We start from the raw sequence: 22,178 nt of genomic DNA, 5'->3' as shown, positions 1-22,178 counted from the left end.
TGGTATGATCAGTATTAAGGAAGCCGGACTGTATTTGTGACCGAAGAAAATGGTCAGTAAGATCAAGTATATCCAACGTGTGGGGTAGGCAGAGGCTTACCTCAACCTGGAGTCAGCCTCAATGTTACCCTGTCTGATACCACCGAAAAATTAAGAGCCTAGTGGATACAATGTGATTCGCTAGGAAAAAATCGTTATCGTCGTTTTTGGGACGATAGAAGCCTGCACTTTGACGCCAGATCAAGCTAGCTGCCATTTGGCATTGCCAGGAAAGGTGAAGAAGAAATATGAATTATTATTTAGTGAGAAGGAGAAAAGTGACAGCAACGAATAAATATCCATCAGGCAATAACCTCCAGAGATTCAAATCAACAAAAGTCTAAAAATCCAAGGGAAGAGAGTGATAGTACACAACCGAGACATTTCATCCTCCACTAAGAATACAACAACTCGCCATTTTCTTATGTGCATAGTGAACGCCTGTTGCGATGTTGATTTGACTTCGCAAAAACAACGTGAAAGTTGAAAACAAGTTTTTTGAAGTTCGTCGGGACACAAGGTGGTTAGCAAGACGTTAGTTTCTTACTTAAGAAACCAGCAGTTATCAGGGGCGGTGACTGCAATTCTAAGTGGGACCGAGTTATTGTTTTATAAGAGACTATGGTGGAAACATTGATATTGAAGAGAGAGGAAGCTTCAGAACAATTAGCAAAGACAATGTATAAAATTTGTGGAAAAGTGATTCAAAACATTTTTGAGTCTGTACATCCAGGACTCTGGTCACCATGACGTGTTAGACAAGGCCATCAAATGATTTATCTAAATTTGGAAGAGCATAAGATCACGCGGAGGAACAAAGGCATCGAGGAAGTAGACTGCAAAATTCATGATATCATCATATTCGTAATTGGAGTCTACAAGCGCTTCATGAGCTCCCAAAAAACGACCCCACAACACCTTGATAGTCCATCAGTATTCCGCGCCCTCATCATCATCGCTCATTCCATTACGTTCTTCAAAAACCAAGAATGGCGATTCTTCAGTCCCATCAGAAATTCTTTTCCACTCCTCCTCAACATCTACTAGGACTTGATCGTTGAAGGAGAGGTCTAGCTTGTCTTTGCTTCCTTGCTGCTCGTAGTATACGCTGTAAAGCACTTGCCCACTATCACCCTCTGTTGTCGCAAGAAACTTGAAGATGGCATCATCTAAAAGGAACTTTCCGGCCTGTGTGGTCGAAGATTCAGGAAGGAGAGTAGTGGCGTAGAGGATGCCTTAATCAATTGTCAGCTGTTTGTTTATGCAAAAGCGTGTGAATGAATTGGAAATGGAGGTAAAATGATCAGAAAGTTTTTATATTATCTTCAATGGAATTCAGACAATGTAGATAAGTTTTAAAGTTTGTTCATCATATAATGCGTGTGTGGGTAGATACGAGAAAGGGTGATACTGACATTGACCTGCTGGGCATTCGCCAGTTTCGCTAGAATGAGCCATAATATACACCGGATAATCCTGACTGAAATCGGATGCTACCAGAATTTTCGCTGGGAAAACGATCACAGATGCGGCAGAGGTCGGGGAGCCTTCCACTGTACTAGTGAAAAGGGATGCCAAAGGTGATGATACAATGGTCATAGCTTTGGCAACCCGGATTCCAACGCGAGGTGCATCATGATCGATTCGAGTAATATATCTGGAATTAACCTTCTCATCATTCGATAAATCGACTTCATATGTAGTGACACCTTCAGCCTCAATGCGGTTTGTACCACGGATGCCAGTCCCCAGAACATACACACCACCGCCTACCGCACCAGCTCTGCACGCGACTTGCGCAATTTCAGCGCCACCACCCCATTTCGGAACGACAGCTCCGAATCCAGGACCAAAGACGCCAATCGATGTCAGATGTCTCTGAATTCTCGGCAGCGCATATTCTACCTTTGTTCCCTCAAGTGTATCGAGTGACAAGGTCAAGGCTCCAATGAGTGTCTGCAAGTTCTGGGGAAGCTTAAATTCATCCGCGAGAAACTGTGACAATCCCATATCAGCTTTGCCCTGCCAAACCTCAACTTGATTCTCATAATCCACGACAAATTTCAAGAATTTCATCAGTGATCGCTTGGCGCGATTATCGATACTATTATCTTGGAAGATATCTTCTCGACCTGACGGCAGACGTTTCAGTGCTGCATCATCATATAAGAACCAGCTACCGACAGCTTGGAATTCGAGTTGTTTGTAGACTTTTGAAGATACAAGGGCAGATAGGAGTGGTGATCGCGTGTATATTATTTGTGGTGAAAGGGTGAGATTGTATGCTCTCGAGAAGCTTAACTTCTCTTTGAGGGTAGAGTTGTACGTTGCAGAAGCATTGCTGAAAGTTGATGTGCCGCTCTGGGTATGGGATCGTTTCACCCAAGCGTCTGTTTCTTGCAAACTAAAGGCTGCTTCTTCGTCTCCATAGTATTCGTTATTGTCGACGTGTAATATCTTTTTGTTTGAACGAGAGAGGGCTCTTTATGGTACTATGTTAGTTAGTTTCCTTCCTGAGATTACCGCGTGTTCCGCGACCAAGCTCCACAACAGGGGGTGGAGTGTTGTGAGCTTACAAGGCAAGCAACGAGTGCTTCAAACCAGTTCCTTCAATCACCAAGTCCCATTGCGTTTCGCTCAATGATTCCATTTTTCTCGATTACGAAAAGTTTGTGCAATTTATAATTGAAGCTTGGTGGGTCAATCCTTGAGCTCACTAGCCTGATCGCTAAAACCTTACCAAGCTCAAAAGAGTTTAGCGTCTGAAATCTTGAGCTTTGATAAACTTCTCGCGAAACTTTTTTTCTTCCTTTTTTTCAATCAGTCGTCCGACACAATTCAAATCTTCTCATTTCTCATGAAGATGCGGTCGTACGGAAAAGTCTTTCAGTAGATTTTTCTAGTTGGACGAAAGACCAATTCAGCGTCCTGTATCTACTGCTCTGGAAACTATGTTCTGAAGGAAGCGGTTCGTAAAGGTGTGCTACATATCAAATGACGAAGGGAAAATATTCAAAAGGCTGGAATTTATTTCGGCGCCTTGGGTATTATCAGGCATGAAAAGAACGGGTTTTCAATCAGTGATAATTGTGAAGATTGGGTCTCGAGGTTCTCCAGTTGCAGACGCAGATGCTGCAGGTTGTCGATATGCAGTATAACGACACACGTTGACGTGGTTCCGAATCTCAAGGCATACAAAAGCCGTACCTCTCTCTGGCCGACATGGATATAGTTGCTACAGCGTGCTATTTGCCTGTCCATCGGATAGTCAGGTCTAACGGTCGTCCATTCACCTGATAGGCCTCGTTGTACTGCATTGCTGCCGCATAAATCTTGCCGCAAATTTACACAGCATCTAGGCACTTATCTTATGTAGCACACAAATTCAAATGTTAATTCAGGAATGTGTTGTTTGTGATCATTAATTGTTTGAGATTATAAACAGTGCCGACTGATGAGCCTGCGATAGATTACAAATAATAGTTGGGTATGTACTCCAAACAGAGATGCCCACAAATGCCCGCCTTGATGCCATTGGTATAAGATATGTTGGGATTCTGGCCCTCTCCCCTTGACCCAAACACCGCCGTCCGTCAAAAATATGTTGATCGTAGAGTCATCCACTCCGTACAATCAACCTGCCCAAAATTAATCCAAATTAAATGGCATAATTCTCCGTATGTAAGAAAATTTCGTCTTTACTGTCATCGCCCCAGATATCCGCTTGCAGCTTAGCCACCGTAGTTGCTACATTAATGCGCATTTCAGGAGGGCCGCAAACAAAAACGCATGTTCTCCTCCCAAAAATACCATGCCCGTCAGGTCCTCCGGTGGCCATCTCTTTCAACATATATCCTAGATCAGGTCGACCATATTCAGTAGTCCAGCCCTCCTTCTTCTTAGGTGCAACAAAAGCAAAACGCATCAGGTTCTTCTGGAACAAGGTAGGTGTTGAAGGGAAGCCAAAGTCAAAGGTTGGATCTGGAATGTTATGTTGAAAATTTGACTGTGGAATTTGAAGCTTTAATTCCTCGGACTTCTGCCGCAAATGTGCAGGTTGTGAGGGCTTCAAAGAGGCCGTAATTTCTACCTCACTTGACATCTTCGGTGTGTCTTTTGCTGGAGGTGTGGGAGCAAATTCTCGAGGTGCGAATTGGTCTGAGAGTTGACCTTCCTCTGAAGATTGCATGTCAGGATTATACGCTTCTGCTGGATCGTCAATATGGTCCTGAGGATTATAACTATTGCGGGCTGTATCAGGAACAAAGCTAGCTCGATTGGAATTCGTTGAAGGCGGAGCGTATTGAAAATGAGGAGCATCCAGCTTTTGTGGAGGTACTGGGAAATGGAATGATTCTTTAGAATCGCTTTGTGGTTTAGTAGCAAATCCTAGTGGCGACAAGAATTTCCGAGTGGCCTCGTGAGAATCTGGAGAGAGCGCCGCTAACAGAGAACGTCTTTTTTCTGAGTTCTTTGACTTAGACTCTGTTGTGGGTGGTGGGGGAAATGAAGTTTGTACATTGGGGTGTACTCTTGGCTGCAGATGCTTCGAGTGTGGTAATGATGTTATAGCATCTTCATCCTCCATTCTTAACTCTCTTTCCCTCTCTTCATTGCCTTGAGCTTCATCACGAATGAGAGCCGAGTTTCGTTTAGAAGCAATGCCCGCCACAAACCCGTCTAATTTATCGTGGAATGCTGTGCTTAGCGGTCTCTGAGCTCGCCCGGCAACATCGTTCTTTGAGTATCGTTTTGCAGTCGTCACAAAAAATTGACAATTGATAGTGTCAGGAGGTGCATATTCCCGGCAAATTCTAAGCTCTTCTCTGAACCAATCCATAGATTCCAGCCTTTTTAATGCCCACACAACTTCAATCTTTTGAGTGACTGCCTTACCGTCCCTCATCCTCTTAATTAGATTTAGTAATTGTGAAACGATTGCCGTGATACCACTCCCACCAGCGAACAAAATGACAGTGTCGAATGCGGCAAGTTCTCGTTGCATACCGCCGTATGGCCCGTCCAGATAAGCACGATATGTTTTGAAGGGGCCATTGTGGGTAGCAGTTTCGAGAACTTTCTTAGTAAACCCTCCAAATGGTCTGAAGACCATGGTACAGTCCCTATATTGCTCGCCGTACTCGGATGGGAAGTCTTCACTGCAAAGAGAAGAAATGGTAAAAGGATGGTTTTCGAATATGGAAATTCCAGGCATACGGAGATAGACGTATTGACCGGGTCTCCACGTCATTTGTGTTGGAACGGTCACCTTAATTGCGTTCTCAGCCATCAGCGTGATAGCAGCCTCGTCACCAATCAAAAATGAATTTCTCCATGGTTTTGCCCAGTTCAAGTTACCAATACGTGTAAGATAAGCTAAGGCCCATATGGCAACGGTTGCATAAAGGTAGTTCCAGGAAGTGAGATAGTTATTGGTATGCCAAAACAGCATTGCCACATAGACAACCGCTGCGGGGATGTGGAGAACTACGAATAGTTCATATGCGAGCCTTCGGACGATTGGCAAGGATCCAATAACGAGCCATCCGAGTGGTGCCAGGCAAGCGATTCCAGTCCCATAGATAATGCCACGGCTGGCTGGGAAAAGTTTCCCAAAAACTGTCATTCCTCCATCATCCCATACAGGTTGTATGTAAAAGGGAATCGTGTGCACAAGAGCCAAGAAGAGACACAAGTAGCCTCCCCATCGATGAAAGACGCCGAGCCGATCATGGCCTATTCCTGTTATCCAAGATATTAGATTGGACTTCATGGCTGTGAGAATCAACCATGGGGTCATCGCCACAGACATCATTCCTGCTCTAACAGCCAGTGGGGGGGATCCATAGCGAATGCTTTCCCAATAGAGAGGTTGGGGTAAGAAACACTGGAGTGTTACAAAGATAAGGCCAATTATCAGCAAGGCGACAACCGCCAAGGATGGAAATGCGGTGATAAGCTTTTTCTTGTATCGGAGTTCTGGAATTGGGCGATAGAACACCCATCTAAACAATGCTAATGTGTCATTTATCAATGGTATTGATGACCAATGAGACCCTTTTGTGACAGCGATGTATGGCTTCTCATCAAGAGTCGTCGCTGGAAAGAATTGCTGTTCCGACTCCCCAGTATGAATATTCGTCATAGTATATTCATCTTGCTGTTGTTGATAGTAGCGTACTAATTGCTTCTCAACTTCATTTTTGTGATATGCTTGTCGCAGCTTGTCGGTCCAAAGATGATATGCTCTAGTTATTGCGACTAGACAGACTATAATCACCGGAAAGTAAGTCCATGCGAGCGCGTACTTCCCAGCTTTATTCCATGGGTCCAGCGTATTAGCTGCGATCAAGCCAGGAGGACTAGTAGCCGTGAACGGAATGTAAATCCGTTTTGCGAGACTCTGAACAGCCTGAGACGCAGCCCCTACGGCAGATACTCCCTCTGATGTGAGATCAATCATTGTAAATCTGGAGGTGGATCAAATTCCCAAACAAAGAAATCGACAGATCAGTTTCAAAGCGGTCGAGACCCCAAATGGACAAATCTAGCATATATGACGAACATCGAGTTTTGCAAAGCGTAATGTCATTTATCTAATTCGGTGCGTCTCGGAGATGTCGAATTTGCTAGCTGAAGAGAAATCCAGATTTCTCAAGAGACGCAAAAGCTTTAAACGTAAAATGGTGATGATAAACGTTTAAATAGATCCAAACCAAAGCGAGACACGACAAGTCTATACAGTTCTCCGGGTAAAGCCTCAGAGGGCTAGATATATTGAAATATCACAAAGTTACCGGTGTGGGGAATGCCCGATAGTTAGTATGCCAAGGTCCACAATGTTCCTGCAGGTGGAGTAAATCCGTCACCTTATCACCTGCAACCACTGATTTATTGCATCCGGTCACCTCGAAATATGCGCACACCCGGAACCAAATGGCGTTCAGGGACAGAAAGAGCTAGCAAAATCAAAGCGAAAATCTTTAATACCCTTATACTTTGATATGATGGGTGGCAATGTGAAATTGATGGAACATAGTGTATGCTATTGGTAATTGTTGGCAGAAATTGCGGCTTGTTCTATATTGGTATTGGTCGTGCCACCCCCAGGATGATGGCGGCGAGTCCAGGATTTGGACCCCAAAACGGATATGCCTGTCTTGATCTAGGAAGATGCCGCGGTTTCCGTTATCGAATATCATGCAAGTGATTCCCGCCTAATAAATGATATACAGAGGGAAGAATTTCAAGGACGTGCGTAAATGATCTGAGGAGTTAATAACAACAATACTTGCGCGAAGGCTATTCAATGTGACTAATTGCAATGTTGCTTTATGCCCAACAGTAAACGAAGAAGGGTAATCTATGCAGCACGATCTCAGCATTGTGAGTGTGATACACATGCATGGCCGAGGACACATGCTGAAAAGGCATCGTTGAGCAGAGTTGAGGGCCAAGATTTTTCCTATGGTCCGAAAGGAATTGGCCAATCAAACTTCAAGGATGGCTTTCTCCAATGAGACATAAAAAACGTGCCCCCCGCCATTGTGTAATTTTGCAAAATTTTGTGATGATTCTGTAGTTGTCTCAACCAACCACCACGCGTATGTCAATTTTTCTGAAGGTTGCAGTGCATGTTGAGCGCCAACAGACGCACGTTGATTGCTTCGCTTACGTTTTAGTTGCTGATAGGGGCCCCTGCAACTTTCAATATCCCCCGGCTTGGTACGGTTGCACAGTTCAGGTCACATTTGTATAACCTTCTGCCGGATAAACTCGATTCTTGATAGGAAGCTCATGGCCGTTACCCAATTATCATCTTCAAGAATTCGTAAACTCAATAACTGATCGTTGATGAGATCCCGATATTAGGGATATTGGAGGAAGTTGAGGTATAACATGTTGGAACCGCTCATGATTCATCAACACTTCTCCTGCCGCTTCATCACAATTTCTACTCGTTATCACAAAGACAATAACGAATAGCTTGCCAGTATTGACTGATGTGTGCATACTATCGTCGAATTGGGAGTTGAAAACTTACACAATGGAGAACTATTTGATTTTGACTCAATCTAGCCATGTGCTCCGATACATTTCCGTTAGACCCCAGAGCTATATCTTGAAATGGAATATTCAACCTCCAATGTCATTGAATGAACGAAGGTGGAAAGCGCTTATCAGTGATACCCGTCTCCAAACTAACATGATCGGCAGTCGATGACAGTCAACTTCCTAGCAAAACCGAGTCATAAAATTTGTGATGGAGAGAAAATTTGACTGCTTTCCATGAAGATTGCGTCTGCGAAAAGAGGAAACTGATTTCAGTGGCCCAGTTAGGACATCTACTCTAGACTTATCTTAGTCCTTGGGCCTCTATTTGATCTCCTTCACGGTGCACTAAGGGCTGATCTGCTGCTGTAGTGGGGACAGCTGAGACAATTTCACACCCCTCATTTATCTCTTGTCTCTTCCCTGCAGGTACGCTCGAGGTACGAAAGTTGACGAAGGTCTCTCTCTGAACCGAATATGACACCTTCCCTTCAGGTCTTAATCTGAAAATTCGAAAACAAGAGCGGTGAGATGCGAGAATTGCACTGCTCCGTATACGTAACCATGTGGTGCTATGGTACATGAATGGATGAGAGAAAAAAAATTGGCAGTCTAGAACCAGCATTGACAATTCTCAGCCTCGTCCTATCAAATTTACAGCCTAGCTCTCAGCGATCCTTTCATTGGCTAAGGTAAAACGGCCACAGCCGCAACTAGTAATTTTAGCTCCAAAAGGAAAAAAAGTTCAGCCGACGACATTTGATTGATAAACTAAAGCTTCCGCCTCGTGATAGTTAATTTGGAGTGGATAGATAATACAACCTTCAACAATGACATCTACAGCTCAACCCACTCTTTCATTTCCTCGCGAGACTTTCGCAAAGCTCTCTCCTCACCCATACCTTCTTGCACATCTCCAACCAAGCTCTCCAACCAATTCATCAAAACGTGCAAACGGTCGATCGCCAACTCAATTTCGCGCTCCACACATCAATACCGGATCACTCACACATGCTGAAGGTAGTGCAGTCGTGCGTATAGGAGACACTGCTGTTGTCTGCGGAGTTCGAGGTGAAATTCTACTTGCAAGCAATGTTGGAACGTACCGAGTCGATAAATCCACCACCGCTCCCTCGTCGCGACCAGGTTACAATGAAGCAAAAGAATTGGATTTACTAGTCCCAAACATCGAGCTAGCTACAGGATGTTCGCCTGCATTCTTACCTGGTCAACCACCGAGCACATTGGCACAAAGCCTAAGCACGAGAATATATTCATTATTACACAGTTCGCGCATGGTAGATGATGAGGACTTAAGGATTTGGTATCAATCACCAGATCTGAGCGAGCAGGATAGAATGGAAGATGATGAAGAACCAGAGTCTGTCGAACCCGAAGTCAAGGCATTTTGGACTTTATACATCGACATTTTGTTCATTTCGCTCGATGGAAATCCACTTGATGCTGCTTGGGCCGCTGTTGTATCTGCTTTGAGGAACGTGAGATTACCAAAGGCACATTGGGACGCGGATCGGGAGATGATACTTTGCGATGACGAGGTATCATTGTCGAAAAAATTAACTTTGAGAGGACTGCCAATCGCTGTCACATTTTTAGTATTCAGGGCAAAAGAGCAAAAGCGCGGAAAGGATAAGAAATTCTGGATATTGGCAGATCCGGATACATTTGAGGAGGGATTGTGTGACGAGTCAATCACGATGGTTGTTGATTGCAAAGCAGACAAGCCAAAAATACTGGGCCTGTCAAAAGTCGGTGGAACTACTGTGGGAAAGGATGAGATGAAGCATGTTTTGGAGCTGGCTGAGACAAGATGGCATGAGTTAAGTCCGTTGCTAAGTGGATGATTGTACAAATATTAATTAAAGAGATTTGATATGGTAGTAAACATTCTCTTAGTGAAGAATGAGCACAGAGTTCAGAGCCATATTCAAACACCAAGATTTTGCAACAGGCTTACTTTTATCACAAAAGTTCTTTCCCACACCCCTGGTTTATAACACTAACCGTCACCTATTTCTACACTCTTGCCGATCTTTCATTAACCAAAGGTCAGTATCAATGTATCCCAAAGCTTGGATTCAAAGCATAGCCACTTGTATCATTTCAGCAGCAACATGTACATCGTCGTAGATGTTTTTGTTTGTGATACAAGAAACAAGAAACAGTTCTTGACTTCGAGAATCGAAGTTCGTTCTCGTGAAGTGTTGAGGTGCTATGTTCGTTCTGAAGCTGACTTGCGGTGGAATAGCTGCATGAAGCAATCGATTTGTGCGTCTACCTAGGTGGATTTCACGGTTCACTTGACTCATCCTCTTATATACCGTTACTTGTCTAAATCTCGAGAAGTCTTCTTGATAAATATCAATCAATCATAGTGCAAAAGATCTTACTGATATATCGTTTCTTGCTTTTCATTCCACATTGCATGTGAAGGGCGTCAGGGTCGTATCAACATTTCAGAAGGCAAATAATAAAACGTATCCGTTCAGATCTGATCATACCTATTCCAGACCCCTTGATTTACTCGTTGTTTTGAGCAGGATTTTGAGCAGGATTTTGGTAATTTGCTTTAGGTGAATGCCATGTATCCTTAATGGTTTAAGGCTTGCAAGGGCAATTGTATAATGGGCAATCGCTGTGCCACCATTATGATGACTCTTTGGTTGTCGAATGACTCTACGCAACGAAAGTCGTGAATCACTTATTCGTACCACGGGGGTGTACGCACCGCCATTATATCGTACATGTACGTTGGCATCTCATTTCTCATTCTTCAAACTACAAAAATCCACCTATCACATTTTAAATTTCAAACCTTAAAGCACTCAACATACGCGAAATGCAGCTCAACTTGTTTCAGCGCCGTCATAAAATCAGGATTGCTGGGCTAGTCCTGTACTGTCTCGTCATACCGTTGTTCATTACGATCTTCATGTTCGTGTCGCTTTCTGGCCTGTTTATTCTCAAATTAGAAGATGGTATCAAGAGCGGCGAAACAAATCCCTCCACTCATGATCATGTAAAATTCTACGTAACGAAAACCTGCCTTGTTCACGGCCAGTCTGGGTCGGCAGCACATAATATTACATGCTCCGTGCAGCCTTCAGGTATGTCAGATATAAGTATCTTGTTTGGTTTCGAAGAAATCACAAAATGATAAAACCTGACGACTCTACAGTTATATTACCTCAAATTATCCCACCGGGAATGCAAGACTTGGTTTCTAGGGTTCTAGAGATAGGAAAGAATAGACTCTTGACATGTTTCCTTTTGTCGACAATGTCAATAATCGCTTCAGTGCCCATCATCTTCATATTTAAGCTCTCCACAATCAGGAAACAATGTATCGTTCTATCGGTTTGCAATCTTGTTAGACACCCAACTTCCATTTCCTGTTGACACTACGTTCTAACCCAGATGTGCAATTAGATCACCTTTATATTTCTCATACTGGCAACGACAATTATCTCCCAATTGCCTTCACAAATCTTGAACCCCGTTGCTGCAACTGCGTCGTCAAACAAAATATTGGTGGTAAGGGGAATTTGGCTCTTATTTGTAAGCTGTCTGACTACAATAATTAGTGGTGTTACTTTGTGTGCTTTTGTTGTGCTTAGCTGGAAAAACATCTGGAGGGTTGAAGATGAGAATTGGATTTGGGAGCATATACATAAATACTGCTGTTGTGGTTCTCGTTCCTAGAAAGAAAGGATCAGCCCATCTATTTGCAGAGTTTGAAGTTTAGTACCATAAAATTGTCATCCTTTTTGAAGTTTCCTGAAAATAACATTTCATGATTTTAGATACTCCAACACAGCACGTGTGATCTTTCCATCCATCCAAAGCTATATTTGCACATGGACTCGGGTTCATACTTCAAGACCTATTCTCAAAAGCTTGATACAATCAAATAGTGTGTACACAGAGAAAAATGAAGCAGGGCCTCCATTTATTTGAATTTGACGCGAAAGTAGCCTCCCTGCTGGTTATTTCTATTTTTACACTGTGTAGCAATGACAGCCATTCTTCCCTTTCTTAGAATTTCTCAATATCAATCTCTTCATCGTCACATGCCCACATGAACTCGCGAGTGCGGATTATGGGACTAAGTGAATTTTGAGGGGTGTATGACTTGATTTGGAGTTAGAGACTTGATGGTACATCTCATCCAATCAAACTCTTTGTTACAAACAGTAGGAGATGTCTTTTCTCGCTGAGTATCCCATCATTGCGAGATATGGCACCTTCTGCTCAGCCCCTTTTCCTCTAATCGAAATTTCACGTTCAGGATGCCTTTCTTTTCCTGATTCACCTGCACATATGTGCATTAATGCTATGGGTTTTAGATTGAGCAGAAGTGAATAACATCAGTTTGTAGTTTCTCGATTCATTTTAATACGAAATTTAAGATGATTTGTGTAGACTTAAAGCTCCTTGCCATAAGTCTTCATAATCCTATCCAACTGTATCTTCTCTCACATAACCATCTTTCATCCCCAGGAATCAGTTTCGAATAGTCAAACAGATATAACAGTTTGAATTATGGCCGATAAAGCCCAAGACGAAGAGGAAAGGGTCGCTTTGAATTCATCCTCAGCAGAAGGTGCCGCTCCCAAAGAGAATGTGCGAGGAGGCAAGCCAGGAATCTGGCAGTCAGGAAAAAACTGTGTCTCGTACTTCTCCACCCTCAGCGTCTTTACGATCACCACTCTTCTTATGATTCCTGGTCTCGCTCTTGTATGCTATCATCAAAGAGCTCTTCAACTCCTTACGCTCACTACTACATCCACTGCTCCTAGTAAAGTTAGTGGAGGGATGAATGCAACAAATGGAAGTGGAGATAATCTTACCTATAAGATATATCTATGGTATTATTGTATCTCGGGTGTTGCTGCTGGAGCTGGCAATCTTGTAAACATAACGGATAGTTGTCATCAATCAAGACAAGGTATGTACCCCCAATATCCTTTTCTTGTCATAAAACGCATGTCTAACATACGTTTCTTTAACACAGCATTAACCTATCACATTCTCCCTTCCCTCAACTCAACCTTTAAACCCCCTCTTCCTGGATACGATGCCTCTGGTCCTATCATGGCGATCAACGATCTCTTTCAGAACTACGCGTATCCAGCTTTCGCCTCTTATGTCGCCGCCATTTTTCTTCTAATCATATTTGCCAGTTTCTTCATCTGGTGGTTCGGTGCTACCGCTACGCCACATAAGAAGACACTTATGCTCGTGCTGTCCGTAAGTTGCCCATTCTCTCTCCCCCCCTACAGAACTCACTCATTTCAAATTAAGCTCCTAACATATCACCCCTCAGATCTTCACAGGTTGTTTCGCCGCCCTTGCAGCACTGCAAACCTATCTCTGCTACCAAACCATCGACATCCTCAATCACACCATGGAACATTCCAAATCCACTCTCAACATATCCACCACACCCGGCTTCCTCTACCTCATCATCATCCATCTCTTCTGGATCATCCTCCTTCTCAACATCTTCATCATCCCCATCTCAGGTTGCATCAAACGTCGCCGCGCGAAGCGACAACTCAAAGCCCTAGAAACCGATGCACACGAGCTCAAAGAAAACGAAACTCTAAACGGCAACACTAAAGTATGTAGTACTCCAGATGAACCTGCTGATTCGGAGTCCAGTGATGATGATTACAATATGCCTCCTCGTGGTGCACCCCAATATGGTGTGCCCACATATCCTCGTCCCGGTATGCAGGATCAGGGTTATTATGGTCATGGCTATGGTGCGCAAATGCCGATGCCGATGCCTCTGTCGGATCCCATGCAGGACAGCATGTGTCCACCACAGTCTGCAGAACGCAAGAACAAGGAGAAGCGAGAACAAGAAAGGGATATAGAAAGTCTATAACTTAGAGGATTTGGTGGTTGAAAATTGCATCTCGGCAATACTATGATTCTTCATTACGTTAGCTCTTGGTTGAACTCCTAGATATAGAATGACTCGAGGAGTCAGTCGGTCGAGTCAAATACGTGACACGAATTTTCAAATCATTTCTTTAGTTGAATTTTCAAGAGGAATTTTGAAGATGACTCGGAGGAGTCACATAGAAGTTAAATACAAGTCATACCATTTCATGATTCATGAATTGCGATCCATAGAGTCTAGTTCAAGGAAGTCTTATAAAGTTTTCCCTTTATCATTTTCTTCTCTGTTCCTTTACCACTTCCACTTTCGCAAGCAAGTTCTCTCATCAAACATAAATATCATAACCCAAATACCAACTCCCAACTCCCAACAAACAACACTCAAATATCACCTATTATGTTCAAATCGCTTCGCACCGCCAAAGAAAAACGCCAAGGTCCTGCCCGGAGATACTACCGCGGTCTCTGCACCGTCACCGCCACCTCCATCATCGTCATCATATTCATTCTCCTCTCCCTCGTCTACCAATTCCCGGGAAGAAATAACTCGATTCTCGACATTGAAAACCCAAGTATCACGTATAAAATTTACATCTTCCAATACTGCGTTTCTACCGGCGACCAAAACGACAATGGGGTTGACAAAAACCCCAACGCGAAAGATGGATTGGGGTGTCATTTAGATCTCAACCGTAAGCTATTTTCTCATTTCTGATTCCCAGATTCTTGTACTATATCACTACATCATGAATAACCACCCACGCACGAATTTTTTTTTTGATAAAACTAACCCAACCTGACAATTCCCAGCCCTCGGCTACATCGTCGCCACAACCAACAAACAAGCCGAACCCAGCGATCTCGCCACCTTCTACACGCTCATGACCATCGCATTCGCCTTCTACTACGTTGGCTGTCACGCAGTCGCGCTCACGATATATCTCTGGTGGCGATGGTTTAATCGACACTTCGACCCGGGAGAAAAAGTGCCCAAGAAAAGTTTCAAAAAGCTGATGCTCGCGTGCTTTGTACGTATTTTCCGTCTATCTACCCCTACCACCCCCTTTTCCGAAAGGAAAAAAAGAAGAAGAAGAAGAAGAAGAAGAAGAAGAAGAAGAAGAAGAAGAAGAAGAAGAAGAAGAAGAAGAAGAAGAAACAACTAACATCCACCTCTCCACCTCCCCCCAGACCGGACTAACCATCTTCTGCATCCCCGCCTCCTGCCTCACCCACGCCTCCTACCTCGGCAGCGGAATCGCCGGCGGCGGAATCCCCAAATCCTATTCCAAAATCGGGAATCTCTACATGCTCTTCGTGCATTCTCTCTGGCTCTGGTATCTCGCTTCTCTTCTCATCGTTTTTCTGCTCTTCAGAAAGGAGTATCCCAAGCCGCCGAAAGAGAAAAAGGAAGAGGAAGAAAAGTCGGAGGATACGGAATCGGTTTCGGGTTCGGGTTCGGGTTCGTCGAATGGAACTGAGTGGGATTATGCCTCGGAGCCTGTGGGTCAGACTTCGTGGTATAGGGAATAGCGTAGTGGTGTACGATGCTCAGGAGTCGGAGTCGGATATCCTTTCATAGATGCGTACATAAGATATCCGTTTTTTTAGTTTTCTTATCTCGATGAGTAGAATATACACATATTCATAATAATCGACGCAGAAATTACGTGTGCTTCTACACTAGTAAAAGGTATTGGTGACACCAAGCAATTAACGTCCAAGTCATAGATCCTATGTCTTTGATAAATGTTAGCCTCACAAGCGACCCACTCCCCCAAAGAAATCATATCCTCTTAGCTCTACCAAAACCAAAACCAAAACCATTCCCATTCCCATTCCATTCCGATATCATGATCTTTCCCCCTCAAAGTCCATATACACATAACCCTATCAGATATCTCACTTGGAAACTTGAGAACTTAAGAACTTGACATTCATCAATTACACAACTCAACACTCACTCACACTTCCACTTCCACTTCCTCCTCCACTTCCTCCTCCACTTCCTCCTCCATAATACCACCACAACACCCCCACAACACCATAACCCCCCCAACACCACCATCCCATCCCAACCCTCTACCCGAATACATCACACCCCCTATCAAAGCCCTCAGTATACATACCCCAACATACCCCAACATCCACAATCCTTCATCCCTCTGCCCAACCAAAAATAAACATACCTCAGAAGTATCTATCTCAAAGAAAACAACAATCAACCTCCCTGCTAACCAAAAGTCCAAATCTCATTCCTTATATCTTCCGAATCCATACACAATGAATAATTAGTACTAGCCAGCTCAATAGCACTCATTTGACTCTCATCGACAAATTAATTGCGTCGCAAACATAGATAATCTCATTTCACACCTCACCAACCCATGCAACACTCATTGAACACAAAGTCCTATCAATTGCCAATCAATTCAATTTATTGAGTGTACGTGTGCATTGTCATCTACTACTAGGTTTCTCCTTTCTACCCAACAATCCCACCCCTGCCGCTCTTATCCGCCCCTTAACCTTTGACCATAGAGTCTACATTACTCTCGTACCCGATTTCACTCCAACAACTGTCTCTTTCCTCAAGACCGTCTAACCTCTAACCAAGTTCACGAGAAGAGTCACATCTGAGTCCATTCAATCCAGTCACTAACCCTAACCGTGTTTCTCAAAACCCTTTCCAGTCCTCAAATCTCACTGGCATTAAAAAAGATTTCCTATCTTTCTCATCCCCCTCGAGCTACGGGGTTGTTCATGTGTACTCCCATACGCCTATGAAATCAAATAACAATTTGTGGGCCATTCGACCCCTCAATAATTCAAGAAAAGAAAGATTCTTCATGATGTAAGAACCAAAGTCGAAGCTCAAGTGAAAAAATATGAAGAAAAGGTGTTTATTCCGAAAGTTCACGCAGAGTACCATATCCAAACTCGGGGACGTTAGGTAAGAGTGATATACCACATGAAGGGTAATAGCAGTGCAGGGAAAGGAGAACAAAATGTGGTAATTATGCGTGCTCGATGAATGTTAAATCAGACACAGGCGTCTAGGTCCTTATGATCTAGAGTGTAATAAAGAGACGAACGACGAACTTGATGTCGATTGCTCATTCAAAGTAGCTGAGGTGTTGGTGTTGGCAATGGCTTATTCTCAACCCTTGGCTTTCGTGGCCCTCCCTTCAAACTCTTAACTCTAGACAAGAACCCTCCCCCACCATTGGATACGGGAGGTCTGGAAGAATCCCCGATGCTATCGCTAGTGACACGCCTTTCGATTCCTGGGGGGTTAGAAGGTGCACGAGAGCGACCGGGTCTTGGTGGCAGTTCAGCAAATGTGACTGTTTCCTCCTTGATAGTATCGTCGCCCTTGCCAAATTCATTGAAAAATGGGTTGGCTTCATTTGTCCTACTTCCAACGGGGGTGTATCCGTCTGGAGAAGTGGCGTTGTACATGCCTTCTGGGCTAGTCATTCTACCAGAAGGTCCGTAATCGCGCCGGCTATTGATGCCGCGGATCTTCTGTGCCAATGACTTCTTTCGAGATAGCCCGCCATCCATACCAAATTGCTCATTCTGGTTCTTTTGAACAGCCGAACGAGAGGCTGGAGCACCTTCAAGGAAAGTAGAGGTTCCCAGGCCCATGGATTCTTCACCATGAACTGGCTCAACACGTGTGGTTGCACTTTCAATGGCAGATTCTGTGCGGCTAGGCATTCCCGGGCGATGAGTATAAGGTTCAAAATTATCGACTTTATCTCCCCCACGGGAATAATCAAGATGTGCTTCTGCGTCATTATTGCCCATAAAAGTTGCATGATCAGGTTTCTTGTTCAGAGGTCCACCACCACCAAGTGAATTGTTGGCTGAATCTTTAGCGAAGGCTTGCATTGGTGCACGACGACTTCCTGCTCGATTACGGTCTGGGTTGCAGGCATCAAATGGCCCATCATGATGGAATGCTGTACGTCAATTAGTAGTGTTATTGGATAGAGAATGATAAATTTTCTCAACTTACTGCCAATTCCGAAAATGCTGGTGGCGTCTAGTTGATCAATAACATCGAGAGGTGCCTTCTTCTTGGTCTTTTCTGCAGCGCGCTTACGATCACGATGTCTCTTTTCTTTCTCTAAGCGTCTACGTTGATCTTCTGGATCAAGTAATTTGGGCTTTCGTTCCATGATAGATGTGTCGGAGTTGCGTCTTGTTCTTTGTCTTGGGCTATCGTTGGGGTCGGCAAAAATATCCAATTCTTCTTCGCGTGGCCTGCTGCTTGAAGATGGCTTTCCAGCTGCTTTTCTCGCACGCATTGCCTCTTCCTGTGACCTCATTGGTCTATGTCCCGATGGCCTTCCCGGAGGGATGTTCTCTGCCTGTGGTCGGTTTGTGCCTGTGTTTGAGCGCACCATCCCCGGTTTGTTATTTCTATTCGGAACGGGTTTATCTCCGATTGTGAGTTCGTCCTGCATTGTTAACGTCAGCGATACTTTCTCATGTAGCCAAATTTCTTGTAGGTTGAGTTCCTCCCGAAGTGTGTTCTTGTGTTCTTCAGGCTTTATGTCTAGCCAACAAGGTTGTGAGAAGGGTATTCATGGTTTGAGGTGAACGTACAAATAAATCCGCCGCGTTTCCTGTTAAAGCTGGCCCTGATGAAGTCGGACTTGTTCGAGAAAATGCCATGGTGCCTGATGATGTTTGATTCGTAGTTGAAGAATCGAGAAATGGATTTCGTGATAGAGGTCTTGGAGGAGGTTCTCGGGGGGAACGTTGGGTAGAAGAAGGCATAGCTGGAGACACGGCTCGATTTCTAAAGGGGTTGTTGGATGATAGATTGGCTGAAAGTCCAGGCGATCGATTGCCTGTTTAGAAAACAAGATTCAAATGTCAGTCTACGGATTCATGCTTGTCGTTGATGGGGAATGATAGGAAGAGTGAAACGCTGAACATCCAACTTGATACAGGCCAGCCGTGATAAGTGGGGATGACAGTTTTGCCGTCGCAGACTTGCGGCGCATAGATTACAAGAATGATTTGAACTTACCATCAAAGTCTGGTTGGATAGAGCTTAACGACATTGTGGCAGTGATTGTGATGACGACACAGATCCCAGAATTAATTACTGTAATAAGTTGTGATGCGTTGATTAAAGGAATCAGGGGAATGTGATCCGGTTTATTTTTCAATTTGACGTCGTTGTATTGGTGTCGAAGGCAAATAAAGTTTTCTTATTCGTTCGTTCCTCTTTTTGAGGGATGTTTGAAAGTTTGATAGCTTTCTTTCTAGTCCAGGGAAAACAAGAAGTATGTGGGCGATGGATGACGATGACTGGTTGTTCGTAAGGTAGTAGGAGGTTGACTGATTTAGAAGAGTGAATCCGTTTCTTGGAGATTGGGATGAGATGGGTTTGATGAATCTTGTTGGTTCCTCTAGCTCTCCCGCGTTTAGAGCAACTTGTTTGTACACGAGTACTGTACTATATCGTACTGTAATTGAATCAAGAGGAAACCGCCCGGGTGAGCAAGGTAAAAGAGAACAGACCGATCGATTTTGGTCCGTGTCAGGATAAACGGTGAATTCCTTAGCGACCGAGGCCTAAGCAAGCACTCACTACCTCTGTGGTGTGTAAATTTGTGTTTGAGACGTGTAAAATCGATTGGATACCAATATCAATGCTAATGTCAATATTGATTGATCTGATATTCCGTTCCCCCTTAAGCTCGAGAAAGGCGTCGTGTCGTCCTCTCTTCGTTTCCTTGGTCCTTTCACTTTAAGTCTCAGGATTAATTGCTCGCAATCAAACAAATTAAAATCCTTTGGGAAACCTCAAAGATGGTAAGGAAGGGATAGGAGGGGGAGGGAAAGAAATGTGGATAGCGATGGGACAGGATGTGAGATGCGAAAATGCTTGATGTACAATCGTAATCTTATATCCCCGTTCGTCTCCCTTGATACCCTCTGCTCAAATTGAATTCAGAACCGAATTTGATTCGAGGAATTTGTGTCAAGTGTGGATTCGATTCCGACTGCTTGACGATCTTCCAATTTAGTAATTGTGGTTCTCTACCAAATTCCTGGTCAAATCTGCAAAGTATAAGTAGGGAACCGAGGATTGAAATTGTTCAGGAGTCGATAATAATGTGGATTTGTAAGTTGTGGGGGTTTGAATCGAAAAGCAAATGAAGGGCGAAATGAAGTTTGAAGTTCCAGATGTTTGATTAATTAGCGGCAGGATGAATGAGTGAGAATGAGGGTGTAGCTTGTATGGATGTATGGATGTATAAACTTGACCGTTTCCTCTTTCGTTGGAATGAAGGAGATGAAGAGGTCGAGGGATCGAGGGATAGAGGGATAGAGGACGAGAAGGGGAGGACGACGAGGAGGAGGGGAGACGCGGAAGTTTTATGCGGAATCCTCGGTGCTTGTCCTTTTTCTTCCTCTCTCTTCTCTTTTCAATAACAATGATTATGTAGGCGTGGTAGGTATGATAATCTGATTGTAGGTGTGATGTGACGTGATGTGATTGCGTATATTGTAATCGTCCCTGTGAAGGTAATCTATTCCCTTTTTAATGATTTCGATCAACAGAATCTACCCAGGTAGGTATGTATTTCAAATTATCCAAACGGGTAGAAGAGTAGGTAGGTAGGTTGGCAAACTTCTTTTTGGTACGATGACGATGTCTTTTTGATATGACAATGCAACTTTCTTCTTTGGTGGTATGAGAATGATAGTTGGGCGAAGAACGATTGATATTCCTATGTAGTATTTTCTACTGTTGATGTGTATTGTACAGTGCCGTGGTAAATGAGGTTATTGAAAGAAGTTGTGTAGATACTGTACGGGTGATGTTGGAGTGAAAGAGAAGATGGAATATTGATGAAGTTTTTGTAGGTAGGTAGGTAGGTAGTATTGGATACCTCTGATATGATAGAGGGGAAGAGAGGGAAAGAAGAAGCTTTCTTCCTTTTTTGGTAAATTACCTATGAATGGATCAAAACATCAGATGAGCAGCTGATGAAGGTATCTCTTGACCTTTTGAATCACACTTCCACCAGTTCCTTCTATATTTGGTAATTGTCTGGTGTGTAGTATATAGTATGTAGTATGTAGTATGTAATATCTAATATGTAATATGTAATATCTAACATCTAATATCTGATAGATATTACAAAGTATTGATTTATGGATATCTAATACCTACCTAGTACTAATACCTACCTCCCTTCATCCTCCACTCCCTTGAATCTTATATCTCTTCAATCTTCTTTCCTCATTACCTTTTCCTCATCACCTACCTATTCCCTATGTATGTTGTACTTTTCTTTTGGCATCAATATCCAATGCCAATATAACCTTTTCTAGAAGGGGGTTGGATCCGGACAAGGAAGCTACTTGAAAAGTTCGGGGAAACCTTGCTAATCTTTTGATACCATCATCCGAACGAAATATGAAAATCTCTCCAAAATAATGCAAACCTTGCTTTTAATAAAGCCTCAACTCCTAAAAGCAGGTACCAGTCTGTACAAATCCGAATGCATCCTCAAAAGGAGCTGCCGATATAAAGTACATGGCACACACGAGAAATCTATCACTCTACTAACTAACTACCTGCGCTTGAGCTGTCGTAGGTACCTTTCTATAGATCCCACGGAGGAATCCCAATATCGATTTTGTCAGAGGAAGGATTGATTATATCTTTTGGGCTGAATAGCTCGAAAATAGTCCCGCCTGTCGAAGAGACATAAGAGTCTATTAAAAGCACTACCCAGAGTCAGTCATAGTAGTAGTATTTGCCAAACGCCACTGTCTTCTGAGCCACCCCAACCGAGAGTCTGTGGAGGAACACTTGCCTGGATGAGTTTAGTTTGGCGTCATTCAACTTGACCGTCTCCAAAGTAACCGGCTGATGGTACCCAGTAGCAAGTCAAGATCGTACCTACCTCAGACACTACTACGTATTGCTATCAGACCTTAGAGGGTTTGCCATTTGGTGTACATATCTCAAGACCGTGAAAGGTCGTTTGGAAGAGTAGCGTTCCAAGTGTATCCATCATCAATTGATGGTGCCAAGAATTGGACATATCTGATGATTCTAGATTCTTTTGGGTTGAAGATTCAAATTCATTCAATACAGAATAAATGGATCGATTCCT

The 22,178-nt window shown here is 43.5% G+C and overlaps 6 protein-coding genes across 6 annotated transcripts; 3 read left to right on the top strand and 3 right to left on the bottom strand.

The window, feature by feature from the left end:
• Window positions 1–969: 969 nt before the first annotated feature.
• Window positions 970–2,689, bottom strand: EAE98_003274 (uncharacterized protein; the record flags this gene model as incomplete). The annotated part of the gene is made up of 3 exons (XM_038950894.1): window positions 970–1,274; window positions 1,455–2,521; window positions 2,616–2,689. The coding sequence occupies 3 exons, from the start codon at window positions 2,687–2,689 to the stop codon at window positions 970–972; spliced, it is 1,446 nt and encodes a 481-aa protein (XP_038812358.1).
• Window positions 2,690–3,697: 1,008 nt separating this feature from the next.
• Window positions 3,698–6,502, bottom strand: EAE98_003273 (uncharacterized protein; the record flags this gene model as incomplete). Its single annotated transcript, XM_038950893.1, has 1 exon — window positions 3,698–6,502. One exon carries the CDS (start codon window positions 6,500–6,502, stop codon window positions 3,698–3,700), a length of 2,805 nt encoding a protein of 934 aa, XP_038812357.1.
• A 2,419-nt stretch (window positions 6,503–8,921) lies between these two features.
• EAE98_003272 (uncharacterized protein) lies at window positions 8,922–9,956 on the top strand (the record flags this gene model as incomplete). Its single annotated transcript, XM_038950892.1, has 1 exon — window positions 8,922–9,956. One exon carries the CDS (start codon window positions 8,922–8,924, stop codon window positions 9,954–9,956), a length of 1,035 nt encoding a protein of 344 aa, XP_038812356.1.
• Window positions 9,957–12,654: 2,698 nt separating this feature from the next.
• Window positions 12,655–14,005, top strand: EAE98_003271 (uncharacterized protein; the record flags this gene model as incomplete). Its single annotated transcript, XM_038950891.1, has 3 exons — window positions 12,655–13,060; window positions 13,127–13,362; window positions 13,439–14,005. The coding sequence occupies 3 exons, from the start codon at window positions 12,655–12,657 to the stop codon at window positions 14,003–14,005; spliced, it is 1,209 nt and encodes a 402-aa protein (XP_038812355.1).
• A 414-nt stretch (window positions 14,006–14,419) lies between these two features.
• On the top strand, window positions 14,420–15,728 carry EAE98_003270 (uncharacterized protein; the record flags this gene model as incomplete). Its single annotated transcript, XM_038950890.1, has 3 exons — window positions 14,420–14,714; window positions 14,833–15,054; window positions 15,098–15,728. 3 exons carry the CDS (start codon window positions 14,420–14,422, stop codon window positions 15,550–15,552), a joined length of 972 nt encoding a protein of 323 aa, XP_038812354.1. The 3' UTR covers window positions 15,553–15,728.
• A 1,411-nt stretch (window positions 15,729–17,139) lies between these two features.
• On the bottom strand, window positions 17,140–19,100 carry EAE98_003269 (uncharacterized protein; the record flags this gene model as incomplete). The annotated part of the gene is made up of 4 exons (XM_038950889.1): window positions 17,140–17,987; window positions 18,044–18,488; window positions 18,637–18,884; window positions 19,067–19,100. 4 exons carry the CDS (start codon window positions 19,098–19,100, stop codon window positions 17,140–17,142), a joined length of 1,575 nt encoding a protein of 524 aa, XP_038812353.1.
• Between the last annotated feature and the right edge of the window lie 3,078 nt (window positions 19,101–22,178).

Source organism: Botrytis deweyae (genome assembly GCF_014898535.1).
Source record: "Botrytis deweyae strain B1 chromosome Unknown BDEW_006, whole genome shotgun sequence".
NCBI lineage: Eukaryota > Fungi > Ascomycota > Leotiomycetes > Helotiales > Sclerotiniaceae > Botrytis > Botrytis deweyae.
This window is presented reverse-complemented; position numbering and strand designations above follow the sequence as displayed.